We start from the raw sequence: 13436 nt of genomic DNA on the forward strand, positions 1-13436 counted from the left end.
TTTTTACTTCTGTGTCTAGTCATATGTAGCTCCGTAATCTTTTCTCTTTAGCAGCACACAGGGCCAGATTTTTTGTAGACATGTATGCACGCAGTATATTCTAAGTAATAATCAGCTTCCATCTGTATTGTCAAAATGCATGTTCTAGACCTAAATCATTGATATTTGGACACTAAAGAGGTACGCGCGCACGATCTTTTCGGACCGAGAATTTCAAAGAAAGACAACAGAAATAAAAATGAGTTTAAATTGTAAATTGAACCTCCGTATTGTAGTTCCTGCTACATTCCCTTTTTATCTACACAATATCATTTTCACGGCGGTCCAGTATAGTTTTTGAAACTATTTTGAGTTTTTTCTGACATACTCTATGCATTAAATGAGTGACGGACAGCCGAGTGAATATTTACCTGCTACTCTGAACTATTTATGACTAAAGCTCAGAAATAGTACTTAAAAGAATCGACTGAATATTTCTCTTGTATTCTGCTGACATTGCAGATATAATTGTATAGTGCGACCAACAGATAGACACTTATATTAAATATTGCAATTTCTTAAATAGAAGAAAAGATCCAATGAATTTTGGTTGACCATAGTGCTGCTCTTCCCGTTACATTAATAATAGACAATAGCCTACAAGTAGAGACCACTGGTTACAGCTAATACAACAGCTCCAACTTATCCGGGTCCAGGTCGCGAGAGGTATGGACATGTTCCATATATAACCAGGCAGAATAGAAGCACCGCATAAACTTTCTTTTCACGCTGGACAACAAAAATAATATCCATATAACTTCAATCCGGAGAGAACAACAGCCACGGCTACAGTGTGATAAAGGGGGAAACAAGAGGGATGGCCAACAGTAGAACCCAGAGAGCTTTCTGAGCAGTTAACTGGCTCAGCTCCCTTTTCGTCACGTTGTCACAAATCGCAAAGATAATACCAACTGGTGCGTGTATACAGCATGAGAGAGCTGCGAGGTACTGCTCCTACGTGCTTCGCACAAATTGTTAGGAAATGCATTCCCTGTATGCAAACTTGACATCCCTAACAAGCATGTCAGGCTTGTAGGCGATTTCTCCGACCCATCTCATGCTCCATTGCTTCCTCCTTTTTTTGGGTGGAATAAGTATTGTAAAGCTAGCACATAAACATGCCTCTCACGCTCCATTGTTCCCTCACTCGAGAACAAGACCCCGAGATACTTGAACTCCTTCACTTGGGGTAAGGAATCATTCCCTACTTGGAGTGGACAGTCCATCGGTTTCCTGCTGAGAACCATGGCCTCAGATTTGGAGGTGCTGATCCTCATCCCAGCCGCTTCACACTCGGTTGCGAACCGATCCAGTGAGTGCTGAAGGTCGCAGACCGATGAAGCCATCAGAACCACATCATCTGCAAAAAGCAGTGGTGCAATCCTTAGTCCACCGAACTGCACGACCCCCCCCCACGACTACGCCTCGAAATCCGATCCATGTATATTACAAACAGGATTGGTGACAAAGCGCAGCCCTGGCGGAGTGCCAAGGCACACAGGGGATAGGTCCGACTTACTGCCGAGGACCCGGACACAGCTCTCGCTTTGGGAGTACAGAGATTGGATGGCCCTGAGTAGAGACCCCCTCACCCCATACTCCCGCAGCACCTCCCACAGTGACTCCCTGGGAACCCGGTCATACGCCTTCTCCAAGTCTACAAAACACATGTAGACTGGATGAGCGTACTCCCAGGCCCCCTCCAGGATCCTTGCGAGAGTAAAAAGCTGATCCGTCGTTCCACGACCAGGACGGAATCCGCATTGTTCCTCCTCAATCTGAGGTTCGACAATCGGCCTGACCCTCCTTTCGAGTACCTTAGAGTAAACTTTCCCGGGGAGGCTGAGTAATGTGATGCCTCTGTAATTGGCACACACCCTCTGATCCCCCTTTTTAAAAAGGGGAACCACCACCCCGGTCTGTCACTCCTTCGGTACTGTTTCCGACTTCCACGCAACGTTGATGAGACGTGTCAACCATGACAGTCCCTCAACACCCAGAGCCTTCAGCATTTCTGGGCGGATCTCATCCACCCCCGGGGCTTTGCCACTGTGAAGTTGTTTGACGACCTCAGACCAGTGATACAAAACACCTTAATCTAAATGTCATGTATTCACAATAACACATTTTCCACAATCCAACATTTCCAGTCATTACATCATGCTAAAACACTTAAACTTTATCACAGTCCAAACATATTAACCCCAACAGAGAGGAGCAAAGTGTTCCTGAGTGGCCGTGGATAACATGAGTCATGTAAGCAGCGTTTTAACTGCCGGTCAGTGTGCTCCCCCACATGTTTCATGCATGAGGTTGCTAATTGTTAACTGTAAGGAGAGCAGAATAGACAAAGGTGTGTTAACCCAGATCACATTGACCTGCTTCTCCTGGGCTATCTCAAATCCAGTGGCGAGCCGTAACTTTTATACCTAGGCCCTCAGGAGAAGCAGGTCAATGTGATCTGGGTTAACACACCTTTGTCTATTCTGNTTACTTAAATAACTAATATTCCGGCGGACCTTCAAATATAACATTTTATATTATATTGATAATTTGGGACCCATCCCATTTCTGATTTGGTAAAAATCATAATTATTATTTTGGGTCAAATGGAGGAGGAGGGCAAAAGCCTCCTTTCCCTGTTTCATAAATGAGTTCAAGTCCTTTTTTCTGTCCCTTAGGAAAATACAATCTTGTAACATGTCTATAAAGATTTGCAATGACATTTCCAAATGGTTATTATTTTAAGTAAGCTTAGTGCCTCTTAAATGTTTTTGTGCCTTTATGCTTTTTTCTCTCCCCCTGGCTCTTACTGGATGTATTATTTATGTTTTTTTGTCTTATTGTGAATGAATGTCTTGCACTTATGTTGATAAGTTGATGATATCCTCACCGAGCTTTTGTATGTTTTAAAAATGTTCAATAAAACATAAAAAAAAAAAAAAAGGCTTAAAGTTGAGCAATGTTCAACTTTTGAATCTTCTGAAGCTTTCGGTGGAAGCGTCAGCCAATCAAATCATATGCCAGTACAAGCTCTAGCCAATCAAACCACTTCTTGTGTGTCAGGGGCGGGAGATTCATGTGATTGGTTGTTGGTCGAGCTTCAGACACGCCCGCCGGCAAGCTTTTTCCAAAGCCGCTGTGTGGACGTACCGTTAGAGCACTTGTTTTGTAAGCTTTGTGATGTAAAGAGAAATACACGGAGAATACGATTAGGGGCAGATGTGATTTCATTATGTTCTATACCGTAGACATAATAAAACCACAACCCAGACTATTTGTATTTAAGCTACATGGAGTTTTGACTGTTGATTAAAAGCACTATACTTTTTACAGATGAAATCCCAGCTTTAACACTCAAAGTAACCCTTAAGTCCCTCTCACAATGGATGAAGGAAAATCTGAGATTATTTCATGATTTATTTTTTTTCCGTAGCTTTGATTTAGAATAATTTGTATGAAGCAACAAAACTGCATCTAAAAGATAACTGTTGACATGTCTATTCTGAAAAATGTTCTTTCCAACAATTCCACAGAAGAACATTTTTCTGCTTACGTTTAAAAACTGAATGAGTTTTTGTGAAGCTGAAACTGTGTGAGATTTGCCCTGTGATCTATTTGTTTTGCCTAATCCACCTGGATTAATGTCTGAATAATTCCTAGCATGCTGATATAATCTAAGGCGGAGTGTCAGTGGAGCAGATGGCTGGTGAAAAATCCACCTAGAAAATGACAGATTTGTCACAGGCAGTTTTGATTGCTGTGAGTCTGTGTTGTCAAGCTTGATTTCATGTTTTAGAGCTGAGAGGAGGGAAAGATGTTTTGCAGAACGCTAAAATAAAACCCAAAACAGAATAGAAAGAATACATTTTATTTAGCTGTCCAGAAACTGTCCCGCCACCAAACAGAAAATAGTGTTTTGATCTGTTCTTCCATATTCTAAGATCCTGTTAAACTTTAAAACATGAAGCTTACACCTACACACGAAGGTAATGTGATGATGATATAAAAAATATTAGCTACATTACGCCAAGGATCTACTTTTTGTTGACCATCCCTAAATGTGTTATATCGAATTTTAACTGGCCAGCCTATGTTTAATTTGTTTACTTCTTGTTCATTCTTTAGTATATTCATAAGGTTGAGTATTAGTTTCATGGCTTATGGTGGTTATGTTTTTACATGTATGTTTCTCGAGGCAGAATGCACATGGCTGGATTAGTGGTAGCGGGGATTAAGAGAAATATTAAAATGTCCCAACATATATGTCAGTGATGTATGTTTTGTTGACAAACCCATTCGCAAGGATGTTAAACTAACAGAACAGCTTGAGCACATGTTGAATATGCTTTTATAGTTATAATCTCTGCCGACTTGATGGCATAATTTCTTAGGTTTTAGGTCAATGGACAAAGAGCGTCTCCCTAGATAAATCATGATGTCAGCTGGTGATTATGCATCGCTGTAAATCTCTAATCTCATTTTTCATGTCAGGCTTCTGTGCACATTACTTTCTATACATCTGTGAACTGCAGATCATCAGGTAGAGCTGAGGTCAGAACATATTTATAGAAACGTTAAAGGATTGGAAAAGCAGGGGGACTCACTCTGAGATGAACAACCCGAGCGGAGGGGTTTCTGAGGGAGGGGGCTGCGGACATGTAGTCTGTGCTCTCCACTTTGACGGGGAAGTGCTCGTCACATTGGGCGTCAGTGTTCAAGGCAGAGGGCCACTCTGTACAGAAGGCTGACAGCAGAGAAAAGGAATATTAAAAACACTGACTCAGCCTATATATGTATTAAAGTCAATATTATGTGCTGCTACACATCACAACAAAATAAAACAATAATTCAAATTTAAATTACATTTCATAGCTTCACAATGTTTCCTGATGGCCACCGGTGTCAAATGCAGAAAATTTGGAATCTGAAAGAAATGAGATAGGTTTAAAATTCACAGCTATTCATACAACAACAACAACAACAACATAAAAAAAGGTCCTGCAGTAATAATATATTCATTTAGAAAGTGGAAAGCAAAATTCAGACAAACAGCTTTCATACAAATTGATGATTTAAGAATAGATTAGATTTCAGAATAAACTGGTGTTTAATTTCACAGAACACAAAGAGGAAAACTAAACTAAATTGAGATCAAATTGAAATGTGTATAGGTCATACAACTAGCATGTTTAGACAAACGAGAAACATACACGTTTTAATAAAAAAAAATTTTTAACATTTAAAGCGTAAAAAACCAAGAGCAGTTAAGCCCTCTTGGCAGAGCAAAATAATGAAATCAATATCGTTAGGCTGGGGGCAGTGATCCAGCTGTGGGGTGAGGGAGGGGGGGGAGGTGTAGTGGATCTGCTGTGGCTGCAGTCCAGATGGAGCAGCTGGTGTCTGGTCACAGCAGCTCAGTAATCCGGGGACAGAAACAGAGCCGCAGGTCAGAGCAAAAAGTGCTCCAATACTCCTGCTAGGCTGCAATTAACTCATCATAATGAATATCAGGAAGTAAATGCCAAGGTAAACAGAAACAGCCCACTGTCAAGTGTGTGTGGACAGATTGAGCCTGTAGCAGATTTTAATCTTATTCAACTCGTGCAAAATAACCCTACAACTTAATTCTGTGCCCAATTTTCGAAAACTGCAAAAATGTATCCTTGTGCCGTGTGGATACATGTTGTTAATGAGGTCTGACCTTATTCTAAAGGGTTACTTGATTTGATAAGATTAAAAAAGAAAACTACATCGTGAATGCAATTAGGAGTGTAATATTCTCAACCAAACATAGACTAACACAATGACATACTTCATATAACTTATTAAAATCCACACAGACTGCACAAACACATCAGAATGCCTTTCCCAATTGTCAGTGATGGAAAACCCAACATTAAAATGTACTTAATAATTTACAATGACATCTCAAAATAGATGTTAGAATGCCTTTGGACAAAAACCCAACTAAATGTCATCCAACTGATAAGGTCTGGATCGTGGGAGACAGACATGGACTAAATGAGAACCATCAAAAGTAAAATGTAATTGAACTTGCGGGTACAGCTTGGATAAAGTGCTTATTACTATCTTTCAACCCGGTGGCTATAGTAAAGTATTATGCAAATGCTTTAATTGTCTACTCAAAGGATATACTTTATACATTAGAAATTCACTCCTTGGTCATTTGATTAGTTTCTACTTTAGTAAATAAGGGAGACATGTCTATCATAGGTGGTTGGGATGGGTGGTGGTAGAGAGTCTCATGTTCTATATGAAAACATGTTTATTTTGCTTCGATAAAAGTGTCTTTAAAAAGATAAAAGAGGTCCAACCTTGATCAGTTCCAAGTTGCCCTTCTTCCCTGGAGGGACGCCTCCCTTCATGGGGTAGCCCATCCTCACCGGCAGGGGGACGGAGCTCGGTCTGAAGGGGGTGGCTGTGGGATAAACAGACGTCCAGTCCTGATCCACCACCATCTTATCTGTCCTGGGCTCCCCTGACTGATACACAACACAAAGGGAGGCTTTACAACAGAAGATCTGTGACCGTTTATTGCAGATTAATGATGATACGTGTCAAATATGTGAACCTTCATCTTGGAAAAGAGACATTAAAGATGCAGACTTACAGTCCTCCTGTTTTTTTTGATGAATCCTTGACGTTGACCGCCTCTATCAGGGCGACCTGAAATATAAAATATTTCCAGTTAAGACACAAATAAACTTCATTGATGTGTAAAGGTAAAGAAAATACTACATTTGGTAACAGCAATGCATTTCATGCTGCTAACACTGTTATATTTATTTATAGTGTTTACTTTATTTTGTATTACTTGTATTTCAACATTGCACTTACTTCAGGATACCATGTACGTAAGGTGTATGTGAAAGGTGTATTTCATAGTATGATGTACATTGAAACGGTTTTATTTATCATTATGATATTTTGCTGTACTGTTTATAAAGAGCCACAAAAGTGTGTTTGTACATTTGCAAATAGATGTTTTGATATACAGAAAAATAATAGCCAACCATTAAGATATTTCATTACGCAGTGAGCATGTGCAGCCTTTTATGAAAGCACATTGAATTTGCTTGTTTTGTGAAGGTAGACCAAACAAACATTAGGGATTAAGATTTAAATCAACAAGAATATTACATCAGCAGATTAACTAATATCCAACATAATTTAACTGCAGGAAGCACTAGTAAACAGCCTAATAGTATTAGTTATTTTAGATTTACATCCCGTTTCTAGACCATGTTTCTGTCTTTTTACTTATTTTAAGTATGATTACTGAGGGTGGGTAGATAATGTTTGGAAGATAGGATGTCATCTTGTTACTGCCAATATGAATAGACACAGGAGCCAACACAAACACCCCTTGAACTAACTCCAACATGGATGTATAAAGCCTCAATACATATCAAATTACACAATTGACAAATATGGTTGTCCGTGATTACAGCTGATGAGTCTAATTTAAAGTTAAGACACTGACTGCTAATATAAATGTACTGTCAAAGGACATGGGGACAATAACTTGGCCTTGGTTAGTTAACAGCACCCATGCATTAGCTAGGCGTGCAGCACGAATGAGTGTGTATGTCTCTCAGCAGCGACAGAAAAAACTCACCTTTATTTCCTCCTCCAGTGTGTGTAGACACACCGGTCGCGTATGTGGCTCTGCTCAGTGATTTCTGGAGTCCAACACCAGAAACATGAATTCGACCTAGGGACAGAAATGCCTTACTTGTGTGAGATGCCATGTTTTCCCAATGACTACGGCGTGCAGTGAGGGACCAGGAAGGCGAATTGCGAAACGTTATCACGGTGCAGAGCTAGTTTTCAGCGCCTCCTACAGGTGAGCATAGGTGTGGAATAACAGCTCGTAATTTATAATGGGACTTCATCCGGCCCTGTTATAATTTATTTCAAATATAAATAAGTATTTTTGTTGAAATGAATGAAAGTCACTGTTTTCCATCCGTATTTACACGAGTACTTTATTTTATTTTAGGCTGCAACCGTGCAAGTGTGACAGATGCTGCTTTTTGTGGTGCGTTCAAAGAAGCTTGAAAATGTAACCTCATTATTTCCGAAGGAGCAAGGCCCACGTTTATCCCTAAACTCCGTGAAAACCCACCCACGTTAACGCAAGAGTCAGAGGCATATGCATGACTGATTTCCTGTTAGATATATATAAAAAGGGTTGAACACAATTAAAATGTTTAAGGTAAATGGAAAGTTGATAAACCTACTGAGTTCACTTCTATTTAAAGAAGTAGCATGGATGTTAGTGATATTTATTGAGGTACAATTGCATCAACCGGATCTAGCATAACAAGAGAATATTCTGCATGTGGGGTACATTTGCAAATATATTTGTTTGTGTTGTGTACATGTCTATCAGCGTGCTTATACAAGCTAGTTTATGATGGGAATATACATATTTGGTGTTGTTTACACTCCTTGGTCGAACTGTATCACGTTGTGTTGCTATTCTAGTGTTTAATTCCTGGTCTTCATGATGTTACACTAGGCTACACGTGTACTTTATGTAGTATGTACCCAATTTACATTAAGGATACAAAGTGCACTTTCTCTGAACTTCTTTTCGGGCTTTGGGGCAAAACATGTCTGCAAGTCCCTGTTAAGGCCCCTGTTGTTTTGGCCGAGGTATATATATATATATATATCAATGTTAATCTGATTTAACACAACTTCAAAGAGACTCGTCATCATGCACCATGAGGTTTCAATATAAACTAGAATAAAACGATTGCACTCAAATGACTATATTTGGACACACAACCCCTTATCAAGACAGGCCCACAATATCATATTATGATGAAGGACCCACCTTTCACTTAATATATTTCACTAATATAATTCATTTCATATATTTCATTCAATTTGAATGTATCAACTTTGTAGTAGACGAATAGTAAACTGACACAAAAAAATCCCCTATTCCTTGAACGCAGCATAAATCCATGCACAGGCTGCGATGCACTTCAAAGGGACAAGTCCTGCAGGCAGCAGCCGATGAGAGACTTATGCTTCTTACTGTGTTTATGATGTCCATTTTACATTTTAGCGCTGTAAGATTAATTCAATCTTATTTTTAATTGAGTTATTCTTCCGATAAAACTTTGGATTTTTTTATAAAAAGGAAATAAATCCAAACTTTTCTCCTGGCTTCTGAAATAATGTCCTATTATTTATCACCGAATACAACTTGAGGAGTGTTTCTGGAGTTTAAGGTAAGATTTGACACTTAAGCTTGACATCGTTTTGCTGTTCAGTCTAATTCTTTAAGAGCTCACCAACTGTGACGTAGCCTACAGCATTAATTGATGGAAATATTGACTTTACATGTGCTTGATTATGCAGCGTCATTAAACAAACCTGTTATTTAGTTTACTGCTTACACAGGTTAGTTATGCAGATACAAAGAGTAACACTTGTTTCTTCAGGCTGTGCAATCTAAATATTATAATTATTTTTGTTTTAACCCACACCCTGTCCTTTCAGTAGTGATAGATGTCAAAGTCGGTTCAGGAGTGTCTGACGGTTCATTGTGTGTGTGTCACTCATGAAGGTGTGTTTTAAAGGTAGAAACTCTATATTCAGGGATACAGCAGCGTGTGTGTTTGTTGTCATCAGTTCACCCCTAGTTGAGGAAAGATATGGACGGGGGTGGCTGCCTCCAATTAGCTTACCTCTTTTGTCCCATGACACTTTTTCCGATCCTTTGCGACAACATCCGGTCATCAATCACACTACCTGTTGCAGTGTCTTTCCAGAGAAGATACTGACTCGCCTACCTCCCTTTGACACACTGATTAATTGTTCATACAAGGAGTACAATTCACTTTGACTAGATGGAAACTGTTTTTGTCAAGTTGTCACACTGTCCATACTTTGTTACAGGTTCATTAGGAACTGATATTAGTCACAATAATTCATTAGGATGTGTTACTGATGTATAGCTCGCTCCCTTTGAACAATTCACACAGTACACTGCTCCTGTGATTGTTGGTATAGATTTGATTAGGGAAGTCAATTATGACTTAAAAATAATTTGCATATTTAGTTAACTTCATAACACCAATTTTCGAAGTAATCAAGTATTGAATAATATTAACATGCATCGCTTGGAGTGTTGAACCAGTGTTGCATGCATGAATAATGTGCTAGGCGTTAACCTTGCACTCTGTGACTGTAATGAAGAAAACAGAGACAAGTTGCCAAAAAGTCATTAACGTGGCCTCAAACTGTCTCCAGGTTTAATCAGTCTAATTTTCCTTTGCTTGCACATTGTTTAAGCTTTTCTGATGTGACATGTTTTGTGTCACTTACAGGGAAGGTGACATTGCAGCTGTGTCGCTGGCTTAACATTAGATGTTGGCTGGTTAACAGTGGATTATTTTCTCTAAATGTTAGCAGAGTGTCTGTTCTGCATTTGTTTTACTTTCCCAGATGGGGAAACTAGGCATGTTTTTGACTTCAATAAATGACAAAGCAAAAGTTCTGCAGTGGTAAATCCTCAGAAAAAGGCAGGCAGCGGAAAATGGACTGCTGACCTGTTTCTGACACACATTTATTCTGTTCTGTGGATATTAAAACCCTTTTACTTTTGTATTTCTCGTGGTCATAAATCACAGTGTCATAGCCTCCCTGAATTAGCATTTTTCGAAAAGTGTACATGCCACTGTTAATTATCACTCACACAAATGGCATTCCCTTCTATTTTCCACCACTTTTTAACTTAGCAAACATCGACTCCTCATGGTGCCAACATCCTGCAGATAGCCTATATCTTGGAGTAAAAACTAGGGCTGTTACACAATGAAAAGGCTTAATCTGCATCAGTGCCCTAAGCACAACAGTTCTCTGATCCATGTATGGCAACATTTCAAAAGTAGCATGCTAAGGGGGAATCACCTTTCCTATTTTCCAGATTATAATATGAGGATATTTTGTAGTAAAATTATAATTTCTGCTACGCTTGAATGCCACCTGTCACAGAAGAAGTTGCTTCAATAGTAACTTCAAAGTTTGCGTTAAGATCTATTAACCAAACAATTATCAAAACCATTAATATCCTTGTGGGTTACTTTTATGCTACTCCCAACAAATCTTAACAGTTTGGAAATATTGTGAAATATAAAAGATGATGCCAAAATAAACTATTGCAGTTTTAAACAGTTTAATAGTGGTTCAGCACATTAAGCTTTAGATTGTCTTGTATTTTCATGAGGGATTCTAAATTAACAAAGCCCTAGCTATACATACTATCTCCATAACTCATGTCACTCCTCCCTCTTCAGGTATGGACATGCAGTGCAGCACACAAGCCTCCTGTCTGCAGCGGGCAGCTAACCATGCCTAGCTAGGTGTCTTATCCTACAGGACTCATCCTTTATCTTGGTCGAAACCTCCAGGACTTTCCAGGACTTTTAAATCCTCCTTGGGCCCACTCAGAACGGCACCATGGGGGAGAGACGAGCACAATCATTTAACATGACGTGCCATGTGCAACGCGACTACGGCAGCAGGATGGGGAGCTCCTATATAAGTAGCAGTCCCAACGGTTACGCCAGCACCAGCACCAGCCTCAGCCTGGACCAGGACATGGATGCAGCCTCCACTACGACTACTAGTACTGCCCTGCTGGCTACTACACCGGACAGAAGGCCCTACCCTGTAGTTTTACTGGACCCCCCAGGCGGGAATAATAGATCTGGCATCTCCTCCTTTCCGCCAGTGGACCCACTGAGCCCAGCCCGCCCGACCTTACAGAGCCAGCCCTCCATCACCTCCGTCCCTCCGCCTCTCCCTCGTTCCAGCTGGATGCTAAATCATCAAAAAGAGTACAAGAGCCCTTACACCAAGACGAGCATGCAGGGTGATGTTTACAACTTCCTGGAGAGGCCTGCTGGACTGAGATGCTTCCTCTACCACTTCCTCGTGTGAGTACCTGTCTTCTTGTACCTGTCCGTATACTCATCTCAGTTTGGTAGCCGTGTTAAATGAATAGAAATGGTTACAGATGACCAAAGAGGTTGACAAGCTGGCTTAAAAGACTGAATTATAGTAAATAAAGATTATAAGGAGCACTCATGTATAACACAGGTCACTACACACAATGCAACATGTTTTTTAGCTCTTAATTGAGAGAGAAACAAACTTTGGAAAGCTACATCAACCTAACAATCATAAGTATTTGTTAGTCCACACTTCAAAACTTTGATTTTAGTCCTAAAAGCTGTTAAAAATCCTGAAACAATCTAGGTAAGCGTCTGACTTTCTGCCACAGTGCTCTGTTTGGAGTCTTCTTATTAGTATGCTAGTTCCCCTCTCGTTAATTACATCTAGTACGGCTTTTTCCAGTATTAGGTTCAGCTTCAAAGTAACAAAAGGAGAGGCGTCTGAGGTCTGCTTGCTGTCTGCGGTTGATTTGAGCTGTGGCGAGCCGTCAGGGCCCTCTAGGCCCTCTCTGAGGGCTTAAGATATTCTACAAAATAATATTTAAAAAAAAGAAAAAATATATTTTTTAATATATTTAAAAAAAGAATGTTTTTAGTTATATTTTTCATTAGTTTTACCAAAATAACTTGATTTAATTGCATTTTTAAAATAACATTTCCAAAGAAATAAATCCTTCGAATCTGCCTATTCAGTTTCTGTTTGAATGTGAAGGGTTAAATGAAAGAAGTTCGTCTGTCCAAGTTACTTTGAAGACAGGAGCTGTTTGGTGGTCCACGATATAGTAAAGTTAAGAGAGAGTAATGTCAAATGACAGTACGCGGACTTTATGACAAGTTCCGCCCGCTTTGAAGCTTTTCTTGTTTCCATAGCAACAACAACTTCCTGTCAACAGCGTAAACTTGCCTTCAAAATAAAAGCATGCCAAATTACACAAGAAAAAAAATTAAGACACAAAACTGCAACGAAAGTAACAAACACAATGCAATATCCTTTTCAATTTCAAAGAACACAAATTGGGTTATTTACAGGTGTTGTTTTGTGTGGTAGAGGGTCGCTGTCATTGATGCGTTTTGCACAGTGGTGTAGTCTACGTGATACGCTGGTATACGCCGTATACCGACTAGAAAATGCCATTGATTTCCGTATGCCCTCTTAAAAATGAGCGATGATACGTAACAACATCATTTTGTGACTGCGCTTTCACGCTTTCGCCCCTTCTGTGTTAATACTTTTGGACGTCTGGGGCTTCCGTCGCCTTTGGCCTGTTGCTAAGCAACAGCAACACACTTTGTTCGGCTCTGACAAACCCCACGTTTCTCTAACGTTATCAGAATTTGATCCGTCCATCATTCAAGTTCGCGGAGCGCTAAACAGGAAGCAAACATGAAACGAAA

General features: G+C 39.8%; 3 protein-coding genes across 3 annotated transcripts in view; 1 reads left to right on the top strand and 2 right to left on the bottom strand.

The window, feature by feature from the left end:
* Positions 1-13436, top strand: part of matk (megakaryocyte-associated tyrosine kinase) — a 634871-nt gene that overhangs the window by 126511 nt on the left and 494924 nt on the right. The gene's annotated exons all lie outside the window — the stretch shown is intronic.
* The window catches only part of tnfaip3 (tumor necrosis factor, alpha-induced protein 3), a 50442-nt gene that overhangs the window by 7199 nt on the left and 29807 nt on the right, over positions 1-13436 (bottom strand). The window lies entirely within an intron of this gene.
* Positions 4617-7839, bottom strand: mrps35 (mitochondrial ribosomal protein S35). Its single transcript, XM_010783041.1, has 5 exons — positions 7682-7839; positions 6674-6729; positions 6378-6545; positions 4906-4966; positions 4617-4786 (listed from the first exon to the last, which is right to left on the bottom strand). The coding sequence occupies exons 1-5, from the start codon at positions 7812-7814 to the stop codon at positions 4617-4619; spliced, it is 588 nt and encodes a 195-aa protein (XP_010781343.1). The 5' UTR covers positions 7815-7839.

This window comes from Notothenia coriiceps, unplaced genomic scaffold (assembly GCF_000735185.1).
Source record: "Notothenia coriiceps isolate Sejong01 unplaced genomic scaffold, NC01 NC01_scaffold00024668, whole genome shotgun sequence".
NCBI lineage: Eukaryota > Metazoa > Chordata > Actinopteri > Perciformes > Nototheniidae > Notothenia > Notothenia coriiceps.